This window comes from Neolamprologus multifasciatus, chromosome 18 (genome assembly GCF_963576455.1).
Source record: "Neolamprologus multifasciatus chromosome 18, fNeoMul1.2, whole genome shotgun sequence".
Classification (NCBI taxonomy): Eukaryota; Metazoa; Chordata; class Actinopteri; order Cichliformes; family Cichlidae; genus Neolamprologus; species Neolamprologus multifasciatus.
This window is the reverse complement of record NC_140456.1, coordinates 26,884,442-26,902,722: the sequence shown is the minus strand read 5'-3', so window position 1 is coordinate 26,902,722 and position 18,281 is coordinate 26,884,442. Positions and strand designations below refer to the sequence as shown.

General features: G+C 40.9%; 1 protein-coding gene across 12 annotated transcripts in view; it reads right to left on the bottom strand.

Moving 5' to 3' along the window:
- The window catches only part of tnk2b (tyrosine kinase, non-receptor, 2b), a 55,463-nt gene that overhangs the window by 11,656 nt on the left and 25,526 nt on the right, over positions 1–18,281 (bottom strand). For 7 of the 12 annotated variants that reach the window (XM_085140268.1, XM_085140269.1, XM_085140259.1 and 4 more), the window contains 5 exons: positions 6,560–6,737; positions 5,240–5,310; positions 1,253–1,522; positions 833–985; positions 454–617 (listed from right to left, as the gene is read on the bottom strand). In XM_085140268.1, coding sequence (XP_084996394.1) covers positions 454–617; positions 833–985; positions 1,253–1,522; positions 5,240–5,310; positions 6,560–6,722 — 821 coding nt within the window. In that variant the 5' untranslated portion in view covers positions 6,723–6,737. Of the gene's footprint in view, positions 1–453; positions 618–832; positions 986–1,252; positions 1,523–5,239; positions 5,311–6,559; positions 6,738–9,845; positions 10,804–15,894; positions 15,980–18,281 lie in introns of those variants that run through there. The other 5 variants (XM_085140270.1, XM_085140267.1, XM_085140260.1 and 2 more) reach the window with 3 other exon arrangements.

Below are 18,281 nucleotides of genomic sequence, written 5' to 3'. Positions count from 1 at the left end.
GATTTATCTGTTATGAACTTTTTGGCGTGTTAGAAAGTCAGCAGATCTTTATCTCAGAAAGCTTCCAGCGTACAGGATACAGTGCATGCCCAGAGAGCTCAGCAAACCTTAACGCAGCAGCTGTGTGTAGTCATTACCCTTTTATTACAGCTTTAACTGGTAAAGTGACTCACTTGTACCGGCCATTAAGGTTTTTCCCCAGACCTCTACATAGTGTCAGCACTTAAGTGAAAGTGTCTAATTTTGGCAAGACCAAGAACTTGGACCACCCAGTGCTTCCAGCCAGTGACTCATTGTACTTATGGGCCAAGTCTCCTGTTAATGGCCTGTAAATTTCTGGGTGGAGGAATAGGAGAGGCAATATAAATAATTCACCACAGCAGAAAAATGATTCCTGAATGTGAGCAATGTATTTTTACCTTTTTTTGCCTCTACCAAAGCTCTGCACCCTACCTCGCTGCCAGGTCCCTGTGGATGAACCTCCTCTGCTCCAGATAAGCCATGCCGCAAGCCACCTGCACAGCATACTGACACAGAGTGTGGATCAACACTGGGCCTTGAGGACGAACGCAGCGCAAACGCTCCAGCAGAGAACCGAGAGGTGCCAGTTCAGTCACCTACAGCATGCAGGTGAAAAAGAGAAATAGAGCATGGGTGAAAAGAACGGACAAACTCAAAGCTTCTTTTGTCCTTTCGCATTTGCATATGTGGCAAGTATACACAGAGAATATCGGCCCCGAGTTAAAGCAGCTACTGTAAACTGTTACGTGCGCTCGCATTTATCTGTCTGTATATTTCTCCCTGTGCGTGTGCATTTCTGTGTGTCCACTACCATCTTCATTGGGTGTGTAAGCACCACACCGTAGAGGCGGATCAGGTTTTGATGGTCCAGCGAGTGCATGACATTGACCTCACAGATGAAATCCTCCAGAGCGTCGGGCTGGCTGAGCACATCTGTCTTCAGACACTTCACAGCCACGTTCAGCTATAAAAATGATGAGTTCAAACATCAGATTCTGCTTCTCCTCATACTCAAAGTGTCTAAAAAGTTCTCATAAAAATCCCATTAAAAAACAAAAGAAAAAAAACATTCATGCACCTGCTTTTATCTGTTCCTAGACAAGATGCAAACAAGCAACATGTTTCATGCAAAAGAACTGTGTGAGCACACTCCAGTTATTTCATATTTCCAACATGTTTTTGTTTTGTTTTTTAAATTGTGGATAAATTGCATAACAATATGCATCCTCACCACCTTCCCCGCAGGTGTCAACCACTCTCCCCTCTTCACGACGCCAAATGAGCCGTCGCCCAGCTTCTCAAACAGCGTCAAGTCCTTCTCTGGGATGAGGCAGGTCAGACTCTGCTGCTGCCCGTCGAGGAGAGTGCCACCACTGGGCTGCGTGGCTAGGACTCCCTCCCCGACGCCCAGAGGTGGTGTGGGAGACAGCTTACGAAACGAGGAAGCCGGTTGACCCTGCTGGGGTATGTCTCCTCCATCTGGACGTTTACCACTAAAAACCTGGAGAGAAACAGACAAAAATGAAGACGTGTGAAAGCAGAGAGAGGGGCACTAGAACATAAAAATATGAGCATAATTTAACATTTTGCATAAACAGCAACATTCTACATCCTGGTTCCCCCTTTTTCTATTTATGTATAATAGCAGGTGGTTGAAAAACACACTCATGATTGTATCATATCTATCTAATAGACTCCAATTTGTGCATGGAGAGTCCTCTTCACACACTGAGGTTAATTATGGAGTTCCACAGGGTTCAGTGCTAGGACCAATTCTGTTTACATTATACATGCTTCCCCTAGGCAGCATCATTAGAAGACATAGCATACATTTTCACTGCTATGCTGATGACACCCAGCTCTATCTGTCCATGAAGCCAGATAACACACACCAATTAGTTAAACTGCAGGAATGTCTTAAAGACATAAAGACTTGGATGGCCACTAACTTTCTGCTTCTTAACTCAGATAAAACTGAGGTCATTGTACTCGGTGCTGAAAAGCTTAGAAATATGGTGTCTAACCAGATTCTTACTCTGGATGGCATTACCTTGGCCTCCAGTAACACTGTGAGGAACCTTGGAGTCATTTTTGACCAGGATATGTCCTTCAACGCACATATTAAACAAATATGTAAGACTGCGTTCTTCCATTTGCGCAACATCTCTAAAATTAGAAATATCCTGTCTCAGAGTGACGCTGAAAAACTAGTTCATGCATTTATTACTTCCAGGCTGGACTACTGCAATTCATTATTATCAGGATGTCCAAAAAACTCACTGAAAAGCCTTCAGCTAATCCAAAATGTTGCAGCAAGAGTCCTGACAGGGACTAGAAAGAGAGAGCATATTTCTCCTGTTTTGGCTTCCCTTCATTGGCTTCCTGTTAAATCCAGAATTGAATTCAAAATCCTGCTCCTCACATACAAGGTCTTAAATAATCAGGCCCCATCTTATCTTAATGACCTTGTAGTACCATATCACCCTATTAGAGCACTTCGCTCCCGCTCTGCAGGCCTACTTGTTGTTCCTAGAGTATTTAAAAGTAGAATGGGAGGGAGAGCCTTCAGTTTTCAGGCCCCTCTTCTGTGGAACCAGCTTCCAGTTTGGATTCGGGAGACAGACACTATCTCTACTTTTAAGATTAGGCTTAAAACTTTCCTTTTTGCTAAAGCATATAGTTAGGGCTGGACCAGGTGACCCTGAATCCTCCCTTAGTTATGCTGCAATAGATGTAGGCTGCCGGGGGATTCCCATGATGCATTGAGTTTTTCCTTTCCAGTCACCTTTCTCACTCACTATGTATTAACAGACCTCTCTGTATTGAATCATATCTGTTATTAATCTCTGTCTCTCTTCCACAGCATGTCTTTTATCCTGTCTTCCTTCTCTCACCCCAACCGGTCGCAGCAGATGGCCGCCCCTCCCTGAGCCTGGTTCTGCCGGAGGTTTCTTCCTGTTAAAAGGGAGTTTTTCCTTCCCACTGTCGCCAAAGTGCTTGCTCATAGGGGGTCATATGATTGTTGGGCTTTTCTCTGTATCTATGAAGTGCCTTGAGGCGACATTTGTTGTGATTTGGCGCTATATAAATAAAATTGAATTGAATTGAATTGAATTGAATTGAATTGAATTGAATTGAATTGAATTCATGCCATGGTGAGAGTCTGACAAGCAGTCTCAAAACCATTACTGCAAGTTCTTGTGTGTGCAGCGAGGTCTTTTAATGGCTTAAATTTTAAAAATGAAGCTTACACATAAAGAAAACATCATGAAGTTTGTGGAAAAAGTAAATAAAATTCCATGCACGTGTACTAACATGAGCACACATGTTTTTGCACACACACAAAATACTTAGACATTTCCTGCCTCTTGGCTTAAGTACTAACAACACAGCAGGAATAACTTAGCTGTTAGGAAGTACTCATTAAGAAGCCCTATTAGATTAAGTGACCTGAATGGCTCTGTGTGCTTATGTTTGTATGCCTGCATTTGTGTGTGTGTGTGTCCGTGTGTGTTAATGATTCATTCCCAGTCTCCTAAATCCGAACCCATAAATATATGTGTGCCGTTTGGCGCCACCAAGGGAAGCCTTTGTTTAGAGGACTTGAATTAGACTGTTTACCAAAATAGGAGTTCACAGAAACTGGTGGTGATATTAGCTAGCAGGGATGAAATCAAGCCGATAACATGTCAGATAAAACACTAGAAGAGCCTCTCCTACGGTGGTAACACAAATACTACATTACATATCAAATCAGTGATGTCGGATTCACTTAAAAACATCTCTTATTGGCTCATGAACATAAGGTCAGTACTCAGAAATTATGTCATCAGTAAAAAAGAGGTGTCAATGAATATCTAGTGCAAAACATATTTGACTGGCTGGATATAAACAGTAGCGAGCGGTATGTGGTTTCACATTCACACTGGACCAGACATGACATAATGCTGCAGACCTTTTTTGAAAGACACCACCTCTGTGTGGTCACGGTGTGGTTAGTTCGTTTCAAATAGAGGGCTGGATATTTAAATAATTCTGACTATGGCGCACACACACAGACCCATAAACACACACACACACACAATCACACACGAGTGGAGTCATAAGAGTTGGTGACACACAGATTCGGCTCAAGCTGCATTCACAAAATGCTGTCTTATTAAATTCCCCTTAAAGAGACAGAGCTTTTTTGCCTTAAGTTACTTCTTCACTTTCCTTTAATAAAAGACTCAAAGGGTAATTAAAAGACACAAAACCTGTGAGGTATGTAATACACTAACTGACGCAAATAATTAACCATCGAGAAGGATACTGAGGAGAAGCCGTCACAGTTGTGTGGGTGCGCATGTGTTGGACGAGTGTAGCCGTGGTTCTCACAGGACGGTGTTTGCCATCTATAATTACACCTGTCTGCTTCCGCCTCTGGCACTATCCTCAGATAGAGTAATCTGCTTCCTCAGCTGGCTGTGACAGGATGTGTGTGTGTGTGTGTGTGTGTATGTGTGTGTGTGTGTGTGTGTGTGTGTGTCCCACTATCTTTATGAGAACTACTTTGAGTTTGGGAGCCTTACACTGAGGACATTTTGGAAAATGAGGTCTTTTTAGCTGGTCCTTGCTTAAAAAGCCCTTTTTATGGGCCAGCACTTAAATTAGGATTAGGTTAGGCTAAGGCAGTTAAGCTGGCATGGTTCAGTTTAGGATTAGGAGCTAGGGAATGCAATGTCAATGAATGTCCTAGCAAAAATAGCCTTGCAAATGTGTGTATGTTTATATCTGAATATGGACTCACTGGCCCTCCTCGTGTGTCCTCTGGAGAAAAATTACTCTTTATATAAAAAATAAAAAACTCTCCTATAATCATCGCAGGTCTAAAAAAATGTGCTAATTGAAAGGAAAGTTTCTCTTAGCGACACCTCACCACAATCACGAATGTTTGTGGTCGATTTAAAGCCTCTGCACTACTAACAGGCAGTATTAAGTTAAAGGCTGCTTTTAAGCACATACGACTATGTTAACATCTTTCCCTCAGATTACAACGTACTGATGCCAGAATTCATTCAGGGGGTGCTGATCATATCTGCGCGGAGGGCGCAGGTTACTGTGGTCATGTATCCACACTGTTACACCCAGACGGATTCCACAGTGGCGACATCCTGCCAAATATACCGTGCCACCATACTGAGTTCTGATGTGCGCTGTGCTCGTCTATGTCTGTCACCTTGCTCATCCAGGACTTGCGCTTGCACATGGCTTTCCTCCTTTTCACGGCCTCCCACAGCCTTCTCTGCCCTGCGGTCAAGAAGAAACAATAGGCAATAGGTCAGTGGCAAGGCATTCAAATGAGGACTGCAACTGCTTAAGGATCCATCAGGAGGAATCTGAGTGAAAGTGAAAATGAAAATGAATTTCAACACATTTACCACAACAGGAAGAAAACCAAACACCCAGCTTTGATATGAAATGACACAAAGAGCAAAAAACAAAGGGAAGGAGGAAGAAGAAAAGATAATAAAACCCCAGAGAGCAGTGAGCTGTGCAGTGGAGAGACATGTGAGGGAATATATGAGCATGTGAAGTGGGTGTAATTAGTCTTAAGCGGCTGTGAAGCACAGGCCCTGAGGGCTTCAGTAACTGGATTTAGAACAATTCTGCTGTGATCCACTTTATACACACTGCAGACAAAAGATCTGACAGTTTAATATCCACTCTCACTGTACCTAATTACAAATTGTGACTTTGTAATGACATTAAATGCATTAGTGACGCAGGATTTGTTCAAGCAACATCAAGGGTGAGCCAAATGACACAATGCCATTACTGAACACAAGAGTCATACTCAAGGCTATGTATAGATGCATACAGAGAATAAAAGTAATCATAAATATAAAAATTGCTCATTAAGCTATGAAAGGCCAGTACTGCTTTATTAGGAAATAAAACACATGAGCAGAGAAGATAGTAAATGACGATTTTATGAAGTCATAGTTTGGAATCAGAAATTCTGTGTCTCGCGCTCATTTCCAGTCTTGAAAGAGTTGATAAAAACAAGCCAATAAACAACAGCCATGCTTTCAGATATCTAGCTACACTAAACCACCGCTCTGAGCTAAAAGCTAATATCTACTTCTACAGTCTACAGTCTGGTAACAAAGGCAGTGCCAACATCAATATTTTAAGACTTATAATGTATGTTAAATATATTCAGCATCTGAATTTAGCATGAAAGAGTTGCAACATTTGCTAATTAGCACTAAAACTACAGGACAAACTGAAGCTGATGGGGATGTAGTTCATTTTTAGGTCACAAATTATTGGAAAAAGAGCACAGGAGATAAACCGTAGGATTTTTCCTTTGAATAAGGAACATTTATACTAAGTATCTAACACTGGAAGCCACTAGCAGGACTACAAATTTAAACACACAAGAGAGACATGCCAAATGAACATCTGGATGAGATTCTTTGGCACAACAAAACTGCGGTTCTCTCATTCACTCACTGACAAAAACACACACATACACGCAGGTACTGTGTCTCACCAGGTCGACCCATGCCGATTTTCTCCAGGTCTTCATTCTTTACGTAGTCAAAGTGCGACAGCCGTGTGACGTTAAGGTCATCTCGGATCCGTAAGAAGTACTGCTGCAGCTGCACTTCCATCAGCAGTTCCAGCAACCATTCCGTCCCTTCCTCACATTGCATGCTGCTGCCCAGTTTCTGATAAAAATACAAAGACACACAGAGAGGAGTTAAGCCCATTCAATAGTCATTCAACACCTCTCCCAATGCATGCTCCAAAATCCGTAAAATACACTCAAAAAGGAAGTCAGCCAGCAACAAACAGAGAAAGAAAGGAAACTGAGCTCGGAGCCAGTTCCCTCTTAACTAAATCATTAACAGCCTATTGCTTATAAAAATCAAGTCACAAACTCAAGATCAAGGGGGCTAAAGCGGCAAACATACTGTAGCATAAGCTACTTATCAAAGGATAAAAACAATAAAAACAGTCATTTTCACTGCAATTTGATGTCACTGTGGTGTCAACAAACCACTTAGTCTTCAATTAAGTGAAGCTCAAAACAAAGAAAGTTGTTTTTGGCTGACTTGCTGCAGACTGCTCAGACATAGAGCGATACAAGAAATATATTATGCAAAACTGATGTCCAAACGTGTCAGTGAAAAACCAGACGTGGCCCCGAAACGGTTTCACCGCAATTCCTCACGCAACACCGAGTCAGCCCATCAATCTTTAACGTAAAACAAAAATCATCCATTTAACATAACCAGGAACCTAAATCTTGATGGGCTTCTTCACAAGGCTATCGTCTCAAACTGATGCAAGTTCAATTCAAGACAGCAAACAGCTTTGCTGGAGAACAGCTACACCTGCTCAGAACTTTAAGTAAACTTGTAAACCAAGCTTAACAACACATGGAAAAGAGAAACATTCCTAATCCGCACATAAAGGCAGGCAAAACTTTACGATGGGTGCTTTGGCTGAAGGGGTCACTCCACTGATCAGTATTTAGACTTGGCGAATGAGGAACTTCCTGTGCTGGCAAAGGCGAGGTTACGAGGTCCAGAGAACAGTGTCACAAAGGTCACTGCTTCCTTGCTCGCTGCCATTTAAACTTCCTGAGGGACTTGCTTAGAGGCCATTTCCTATTATTTAATGACTCTGGCATTAGAAGCTCAAGATCACACACACACACATACACACACTTCTAATGGTGGGCCATAAAATAAAGCCCGTATGTGACCAATCCCTAAATCTATCCCTAAATCTACTATGTCTTTTCAGAGATAGCTGTTCTGTATTTTACAGGAATTTTAGATGTGAGGTCTGACTGAGGTCAACTTACTGGGAGGGCTCAGTCCCCAATGGTTATGGCAGATGTTTGTATCCTGATACAGATTCGTTCCTATAACCATAAAAATGGGTCAGCTGTCTTTTTGAAATCACAGGAGTCCTCTTATTTTTGTAAAAAAGTCCCACTGTCAGAACATTCTTTGAAGTTATCTTTGAAATCCTCCTGTTTGTTGAAAACAAGAAGTAAAATGGTACACTGGTAAGCCAGGAAACATTCTCGCGTGATCCAGTGACAGTAGTGCCTGTGGTTTTAGGATTAACTAGAGCCGCTGTCATTTGAATCCATCTCCATATTTTGCATTTTGCTACATCATGCCTGACTCTTATCCTGAGAAAGACGATCCAACGGCCCTTTTGGCTGGTCCACTGCGGGTTAAGCTGTGCCAGTGGCAGACATGCTATTAAGAGTTTGACGCAAATGTTTTCCCAAACAAGAAACAAATGATTTTTCATTTTCATTTAATCCTTTCATTTTTCCATGAAAACAAGCCCAACTCATCCTTTACAATCTTCCCCAGCAGCAGTCAACACTGAAGAAAGAATGCTATTTCTCTGGATGGTGCCAAAGACGCAAGTCAGCTTTCTCTTGGGCCTCATTTCATGGCAGTGTCATTTGAGGCATGAGGGGTCAAAATCAAGGAGATGAAGCGCTTCTACTTCTTGGCCCACTAGCAACCAAATTATAAACCCATTAAGGCATGTTGAGTTTGTTTTTTCCTAAGACACGTTCATAGAAATAAGCTTTGATACAATTAATTTAGGTGGTTAAGAAAGAGCTTTATACAGGGTGTATCAAAAAGAAACATCTGACTTTAAAGTGCTTTAAATCCGCAGCTGTTTACTGGTAACAGTCGAAACATGTACTGGTAGAAAGCGAGAATTTAAAAGATTCATGTGGTGGTTGGGACGAGTTATCGTATTGATGTGTGCCATGTATCTGGTTGGGGACACACTGAGCATGTGTAAACGAAGCAAGTTTTGTATGTAAAACTTAACATGCAAGCTTCTATGCTTTTTTTGAATTAAGGTGATTCTTTTTGATACACCCTGAATCTTCACCAGCTGAGACCATCAAATTATACTTTCTCCAAACAAAACAGGGTCCTTCCTTTATTTAGTTTATGTAAAACGTCATCAGGGGCTTAACTTCTCCTAAAGTAGGAAGTAGAAAATGTACATTTTGAAGATGTGAGGTTAAACTTGAAAGAAATGCTGCATCCCAACCGTTAGAAATGACACTGAAGAATCCAACCAGGGCTAGAAATCCAGAACTAACTAGTGATCTATATACTTTCCTTCATTTCACCATATTTTAAAGAAGCATCATGAAATGCTGACAGATTAAGAAGCTAAGCCTGTTTGCACTAAACTGTCCAAGCTTAGCATTTACTTCAAAAAATATTGTAAATGACCAAACAGGGAGGAAAACAAAGAGAAATAAATGAGGGATGCAGGAATTTAGATGGAGAGAAATAACATGGTGTCATTGCTGAGAAATGCTTTTGGCCTGAACGAATTCCTCAAGGTGGTGCTGATATTCACACAGGCGCATGTACACATACACACACACACACACACACACACACACACACACACACACACACACACACAAACCTACACCTTCTGGCCAAAATCATGTCCTGTGTTAAATCGGTTCTGCTCTCACATCCTGCTGCAATAACAACCCTCCCTGGGGAGAGCCTCAGACCAGCTGGAGAGTCCACACACACACACACACACACACACACACACACACACACACACACACACACACACACGCACACGCAGAGTTACAGACAACTGACCTCCACCATACCATATTCATGATTCATGTATTCTAACAACTAATTAAACCACATGACTCTGACTATAGTTACAAGTATCCATGTCATTGCTAAAGAAGATATCCCCTCAATGGAATATGGAGAGTAGACAATCCAGCAGAGCAGACTTACTCGATATACGTGAAAGCGTGCCAGGAAGGGGAATGTCTTTTTCAGCTTGTCAAAGCGTCGCATCCTGAATTCCTTCGTCTGGGATGAATGTAGGTGCAAATAAAGTGCATACACGTTTAAATGGCCCGTGGTTGTTGCTTGTCCTTTAAACCATTACCAGAGCCACAGCACCCTTGGTTTGAGTCTCTGAGGGAATTCTAAGAAGCGCACACAGTTTTTGGATCTGGACCCAAACCTATGAACCCGAGAAGGGGAAGAAAAACTTCCTGAAACCCTGCACGCAAATCTACAGCATTCCATGGCGGGGCAATCCTCCTCTAAGCCCCTTCTACTGCTTCAGCTCCCCACAAGAAGTCAAAGAGGCATTTATGTAGCACTTGAGAATGCAGACGAGAACTCAAACTGGCTTGTAATATTAGGAAAGAAGGCTGGAGAGCGAATGGAAGCTGCTGCTTCTAGCAGAGAAAGCCTCCCAGCTCTGCCCTCTGCCCAAGTCCAGCCATGTGCCCTCCTCAGTCAGCAATGAGCCAGTCATCCAAACTTGCAGAACTTCACAAATAAGTCACTCCTTCTTCCTCCCTTCCTTTCACTGCCTCTGTCTCTCTCTCCCTCTCTCTCTCCCTGCTTTGCCTGTGCATATACTGTCTGTTTGCTTTTCGATCCCTCCATCGCGCATGGGACTAAAAATAGGAGCGTCTTCTGCCCGATTCAATCCCCTCAGCAGCACAAACAGACGAGCCAGAGTCGGCGTCTCCGGCTCCACTTTTTAGGCTTTAAAAACATGCATGTCTGCCAGCGGGGGGAGGGGAGGGGGGCCAGTCTGCATTTGTTTACAGGTAGCATATGTGCTTGAGCTTCATGTTGACTGCTTATAATTCTCACTTCTGCATCAGCCAAATTTTCTCTACCCCTTTTATCCTGCCCCCTCCTGCAACTCCACTCCTCACCCTATCTGTCCTGACCCCCGAACCCCCCACCCACCCTCCTCCTCCTGCCGTCCGTGCAGTGCAGAGCAGAGCGTGGTGCAGAGGACAGAGGCTTCATGGTATTCAGCCCGGAGGAGCATTTGATCCAGGGCCAAAGGGTCACATTCAACTGCAGGAGGGGGAGCTTGTTTCCTGTGATGCAACCTCCCAAAGAGACACACACACACACACACACACACCCCAAGCGCTCTTTCAGCTTCTCCCTCTGTTGCCTTGCAGAATTTCCCAACCTGCTTAGTGTAATATTTTCTCAACTGAAATGTATTGTTGAATGGCAATCAATATCTCTATGATTTACGAGTAGATTTTCCTACTATATATTTTTTCAAGTTTCATTTCACATCTATTTGTTATGATCTTTAATCACTTATAACCAGCGCATTGCGTAAGAGTATCTGCTTAACAAACCCAGAAGCATACTCGAAGCACCAATCATTAACCACCAGGATCATTCAGACAATGAAATAGTGTATGAATAATTTCTGAGGTATGAACCACACAATGTGCAAAACAGGTTTACAGATATCTGTTAGTGGATGACTAATAGTTTACTGTAATAGTGAAGAAAAAAGCCACATGATTATAATTATGATTACATAAGACCTGCTCAGGTCACTTAACCGCGGTAAACTCGCACACTCCTTTTCTGTCACTGTGACGTCTTTTTTGCGCCGACTAAAACTCCTGCCATCTCCCTTCTCCTCCCCATCCTTCACTCCTTCATTAATCCCTTCTCTTTCCCTCCCATGCCTCCTTCTGTCCCTCCTCTTTATCCCTGAGGATCTGGCCAAACTCTTGCATTTTCTTCTTTATTTGGTACTGCCTTTTATTTCCTGCCTCTAATCCTCTAAAAATGTTATCTCTCTTCCACTACGCTGACTATAAACAAACCCGTAGCGGCTGTTTTTCTGACCAATGGTGGCAATAAGCCACATCTGCCTCCGCGGGCAGATATTATTAAACTTTTGCCTTTCTGATTTCACCACTCCTCCTCCCCCTTCTTTTGCTCGCTGTGCTGTTTTTCATGAGTCTACCTCATCAACCCACACTTTGACTTAGCTGTTCCCTTTTCACTAGATTTAGTTTTTTATAATGCTCCCTCTGTCTCACTCTCTCTTCCATTTACTACCACACACTTCTGCTTTGAATTAGGAAGTTTTGTGTTTACTAGTCTGAGGGTGGACAGAAGGCGAGCAGGCAGAGGTGTTATGGGGTGGAAATAAAAACTACAAATGGTGTTTGATCATGAAGTATTGGAGTTTAATCAGAGACGGGAAAACAGGCATTTGTCAGAGGCGGGTGATGCTGTGCAGCGTGAGTTTGCATACCAATTTATTTGTGTAGTTTGTGTGCTTTAATGAGCTGTCTAAATGGCAGACTTTATTTGAATGTTTTGATTTATAAAAAATATTATTTTTAACTGTAATGTGTAAGTGAACAAATTGTCTCACTTTAGAGTGACGTTATAATAGATTCAACGAAGTCAGCCAGGCAAAGGCAGGCGTCCATACTGTCATCAACACAGGGAAGAGTGTGCTAGCTGATGATATCCACATTGGAGTTTCTTTGCTGTGCCCCTTGCCCACATGGAGAGGGATCCGAATGACATCAGCCAAAACTTTAAGAGAACATGGCCTACTGTATCCTGCTGGAAATTCGGATGTAACGTGAAGTGTAATTAAATAAATCCACAAGGCCCTCACACAGGTGGAAAGTCACAGCTCATGGTCATCACCTTAACACAAGCCGACTAAGGATACCAAACTTTTTTATATAAAACAGCCTAAAAATTCCAACGCCTTCCGTTTGGATTTCTTAGATACAGAGTCTCTATTGCTTTTGTTTGACAGCATTGCATTAAAGTATATTATAGTTACTATATGAGTCAAGCATCCAGAATCATAAGGATCACGTAGACCAATTAATATCATAACTACCTCCCTAGACTATTCAGATTTTTGCATCAGCCGTATTTTAATAGATGCCAATATAGAATTTGTCACAGTAAAGTTAGCTTCAGTGATATGATAAATAAGGAAGTTTTGTTTGCTTTGGAGCACTTATGTAACTCACAAGACTGTGAAACAGATGCTATGAAATAGCCCACATTCCTGAAAATCAGCAGCAGGACAAAGAAGGACATTACTAACATAACTGGATTTTTACAAAATGTTGTCCATTAATTCATCAAAACAAACAACACTGAACAATTATCAGTTCCTTGTGTGTGTGTGTGTGTGTGTGTGTGTGTGTGTGTGTGTGTTGGATTGATTAATCAACATGATTCAACAGTAATGAAGGTGAAAAAAGCAATAGCTTTAAACCACTTCAAACAGAACTCATTATTTTTTAATTAATGGCGACACCAGTGTGGCAGTTTAGTGAAACGGGAAGCTGTGTGTGTGATAATGCAGCGTTTGTGTAGAGTACCATCAAATGCAATTTCATCTGATGTTTTGTTAGAAATCAGTGGAAGGAATGTGTCAGAGAGCCGTCAGCTGCCTCCCGACTAAGGAGATTAGAGCGATACGATTAACATAAGTCAATATGTATTGTTGCTATATGAACACTAGGGGGCACCAAATCTTAATATGATGGGTTTTCATTGCTCTGTGTGTGACAAGCATTTGTTTTTCCACTCTAAAAAGACTTTGGGATTACACAGGTCACACAAACTTTTATCAGTTGCCATTCTGGTTATGTGGGGCCAGTTTATGACCAGTGGCAACAAAACCCAACTAAAGAAAAACAGCCCATTTTACCATGCCTCGAGGTGTCTTGACAACTAGTGGCTGGTGATTAAGACAAAAAATTATTATCAATTTTTTTATTGCTTGCTGAAATAACGAGAAACGTCCTAATAAGTTCAAGAGTTAATTAGGATTCAAATGCTGAAAGTGAAGAAAATTTTGATTCAAAATTGTAAATATCTTGAAATTTCAAGTTAACAAACTGAAATCTCAGTTTGGATGAATTGGATGAAAACGATGGTCATTTTTTAAATCAGAACCAGATAGCTTCTAAAACCATTGCTCTATCTGGCATTACCATGTAGTTACAGTAAGTCACAATATGACTATAGTGACAGCATTTGTGTCAAACAACACCAATATTTAGTGACTTAAACATGTGATGTTTTGATATATTGGCCAGTATTTTTTTCCTTTATAAAAACAAAACAAACAGATTTCCATAACACCTATTTTGTGTAGTTGCTTACTCATTTACACTGCTCAGATCAGCTGGTTGGTTGGGCGTCCATACATGCGTGGTGCCATAGCGAAGTTGCAGAGTGCCCTCTGGTGAACAAGCTATGCAACATCAACACTCATCAGATGGTTTTTCTCCCATCTCTTCTTTATCTTTTTTAATTTTCATTCATCAGTTGATATAAAAGCAGTTGCTGATAGTTTAGTAAACACCTAATTTCAGTTGATAATTGGTTGATTTTCTTGATTTTTTTTCCTTTTTCTCAGTTTTCACTGTGTTTGGTTTGAATGAGGTTTGGTTTACGCCCTAGTTTGGTTCAAAATACACCACTGTGCAATGTTCATGGTAATAAAGTTAAAGTAGAAAGCTAAAGTAAGCTAAATAAACTTTTTCATGCCGTCTTTTTCCACACAAGTTCTATATATATCACATCACAATAACCTGATCACCTGTGGTGACGACCCTGGAGGAAGCTAAATGTGACCCATTTATCAAGATCAATGAAATTATTCAATTAGATAAAACTGTTTGCATTTTAAAATCTAAGTAGTCTGACTGAGTGGCTTTACAAAAGGACACTAATACTATAGAGCCCAAGTTAAATGTTTGACCGTGAAGATTACATTATCATGACCAGACATCAGATTAGGACCTTTCTAGCTAATAAGATTATGAAGAACAAAAGGCTGTGAGCTCTATTAAGTTACAGTACTGAAACACACATGCACATACACGCACACACGCATTCTCGTGTTGATATCTTAGTGAGGACATCTAGTTGACATAATGTTTCTCTAGCCGCTTACTTAACTCTAACCATCAAAAATGTTTGCCTAACACTAGCCTCCATCCAACCACAACCTAATTGTAACTCTGACACTAAAACTACATTTTGAGTCTTAAAAATGCCATCGAACTTGTGAGGACAGGCACTTTAGTGCTGACTAGTGGCTGTTGGTCCCCACACAGATGTCTAAACAGGTACACACACACACACACACACACACACTTCTAGATTCTGTAATATGATGCTCACTGTACACAGGAAGGCATGCAAAGGCATGCACACCGACTAGATTCATCCTGAGGCACTATGTTGGGAATTAAGTTAGCTTACTGGGCACCAGTGTATTTCTAAACTAAGTTCCAACATTTTGGTAACAAAACATCAAACTGCGTTTTGGGGGCCGGGTGCCAAAAATGCAGAGTGAAGAAGGAGTAGTAGAACTACATTAATCACTCACTCACTTACTGTAACTGTGCTAGAACAATATCTACACAAACACACAAAAACCTCTGACAGAGGACAGCATGCACAGACATACAGAGATCCATCATTCCTAATGTCACAGACAGCAACTATCTCCCAAGGTCTGGCTTTTACGTTTTCCTTAAATCCCTTTACCGTCCACAGGAACTCATTACTCAAAAAGCCAGGAGGGGAGAGGCGGTATGAGGCTGTGAGCGTTAATGTGCCCATGAACCGATTATGAGAAAGATGAGAGCTCTGGATGCCAGTGGCCTGCTTCCAGGTCATCACTTCCAGTTTTCAGGAACATATGTGCTGTGTTTTGTCAACAAATCTTGTTTTGGTAGCTTGACCTAATATGCATAATGCCAGACTGTAAAAAACAACCCCCACAAAACAATGAAAAACACCCGTACTGAGCAATCCTTTCTTTGATCCCTTAAAGCAGGTTAAGAGGGAGAAGGAGGGGCCATTAAAATAAATATCAAATATCATGAATAAAATGATTGAACTCAAAATCTATCACAGCAGGTAGCTCAATCAAAAGAAATTACTTATTACATTCATATTATCCCAAACACAGTGGATGCCCAGCCATACTCACGGCCGACACAAATTCATCATTTTCAGATAAGGCTTGCCCGCTAATCCCTTCATCCTCCACAGGGGGAAAAACATCCATAAGATATCTGTGTGGAGAATAAAATGGTCACTCTAATAACACAATAAGTATTTCTAGTATTTCCCATACACCTACATTTTCCGTACATCTACATCTCTAAGTGTTTTTCACTCAGTTTCAGAATAAGATGAGGCAGCTGCAGGCTGTGGCGCTGAAAGCTAACCCTAGAAAAACCGCTGTACTCAGCACAAAGCTGCAGCTGTGGAAGGAGACTGATCTGATTCAGCCCCAAACAGAGCACAACAGCTGCAGCGTCCATCGGTTCAACTCTGCTCAACTAGCACACAGATCCTCAACACACAGGACAGTATTACATTTAAACTGCCGCACACATCTACACATTCATTTATCTTCTCCCTATATTTGCTTATCAATAGCAGATCCCAGTACATGTCGGGGAAGACCAGCGCAGGGCATTGCTTGAAGTAGCAGCGGTAGTGAGTCAAATTTGAACCCAATTCAATTTAAACACAAGTCACCATAAAATGTTTAAACAAACATAATAAATAAAAAATAACATCCTTCATTTTGAAAAAGTTCAAACTGTAATTCTCACCAATAGTGAAATCACTCTGTTCAGGCAATTTTTTACATATTTCCAGTTTGTGTTTAGTTTTTTGTTTAAATTGAGATTTTTTGTTTTTAAATTTTGAATTAATTTCTTATTTTCTTGTTTCATTTTTACATTTAATGGTAGAAATTACACATTTCAGTTAAGCTTTTATTAGTTTTTGATATTTATTTTGTTTACTTTGTTACAGAATAACTTCATAAAGTTTAGGATACACATTACAGTAAAAAATTGTATAAAAAGAAATACAAAAAGAAACATTGTGCAGGCAGCTTACATATCACAATTTCAAATATTTTATATATAAATAGTTACAAAGAACAAATTTGACCAAATGAACAAAGACTTAACATTTCCCGTGTGTTTTAGACCTAAGTTTAGACTGAAGAGCAGAGGCGATCGTGCCTTTGCCTCAGCTGCACCCAATCTTTGGAAAAGCCTCCCTGCTTCTATTCGTGCCTCGGACTCTGTCCAATCCTTTAAATCAAGATTGAAAGCATACTTATTTAACCTGGCTTTCCTGACCAGTTAATACCCTTTTTATTAAATTTATTATTTTATTATTAATTTTACTGCTGTTTTTATCTTCTTAGTAGATATTTTTGTATTCACGATCTGACCTTCCTCCTGTATTGAGGTTTGATACCTATTTTACTTAACTCTTCTGGTCTATTAGTGCCTCCATTCTGTCTGTGCCTGATCTGTACTCTGTTATTGACTTATGTTGTTTCTCCGTATTACTGTGAAGCACTTTGGCATGCCTTGGGGTTTTTAAATGTGCTATATAAATAAAACTGTATTGTTTTTGTTTATTTCTTATTATTCACAATTATTTATTGTTATTTTTACCTTTATTGTACTTTTCGTTTTCGTTACCAGTAATAACTGCTTTAGCCACATCTTAATCGCATTGAAAATACAGTAAAGACCAAACTATCAACACTGTATATTTCACACCAGACAGTTTTTTCTTGTTTTTTAAGCCAACTCTGAATTTTAAATAATCTATTCCAGCCTAAACATGTTGAAAACATTTTTTAAAAAGGCAACAGAGATGCTTCACAATGGTTTGATGTGGAAATTAAACGGCCAGCCTAAAAGCCAAACAAAACAAAACAAAAAAAGAGTCGGGCCTTCACAGCATTTGTGAAATAGTGTGTGTGTGTTTGTGTGTGGCTTTGCAGAATAGGTGGGAGGGTATAAAATGTCATAGTTTGCCTCTCACCAACCTCATTCTGCAGCACTTCATCAGTGACCTCATGGCTCTGCATGCAATAACTCGGCCTCGTGTGTGGGCGAGAAGTGCCGTGTGTTGTGCGTGGGTACGTGGTGGCTGAGCAGGGCGCTACTGACATACATGGGTAAAAGAGCTAGTACTGTCTGACAGATGAATGAGCACTTTGGGAGATCTATGAAGTGGAGTTATGTTCACACAATCCAACCAGACTTTTTTCCCTCAGCAGACGTATGTCTTGCCACAGGTGCTACTAAGAACAATGGCCGTTGTAATATTGTGTTTCAGCAAGCCGGGATAGTGTGACAATGAACACGCACAAGCAATGCCACTGAAAATAAAGTAAACTTAGTGGCATCCAGTATTTACACCTGTCTTTGTTTACCCCTTATGCTCTGACGTGTTTGGGGAAGAAAAAAGAAAAAGCTTATAAATTTTCCACATTATTTAACACTAAAAATGATGGACAACCTTGATCACCTGATCAGGTGCTGCTAATCCATC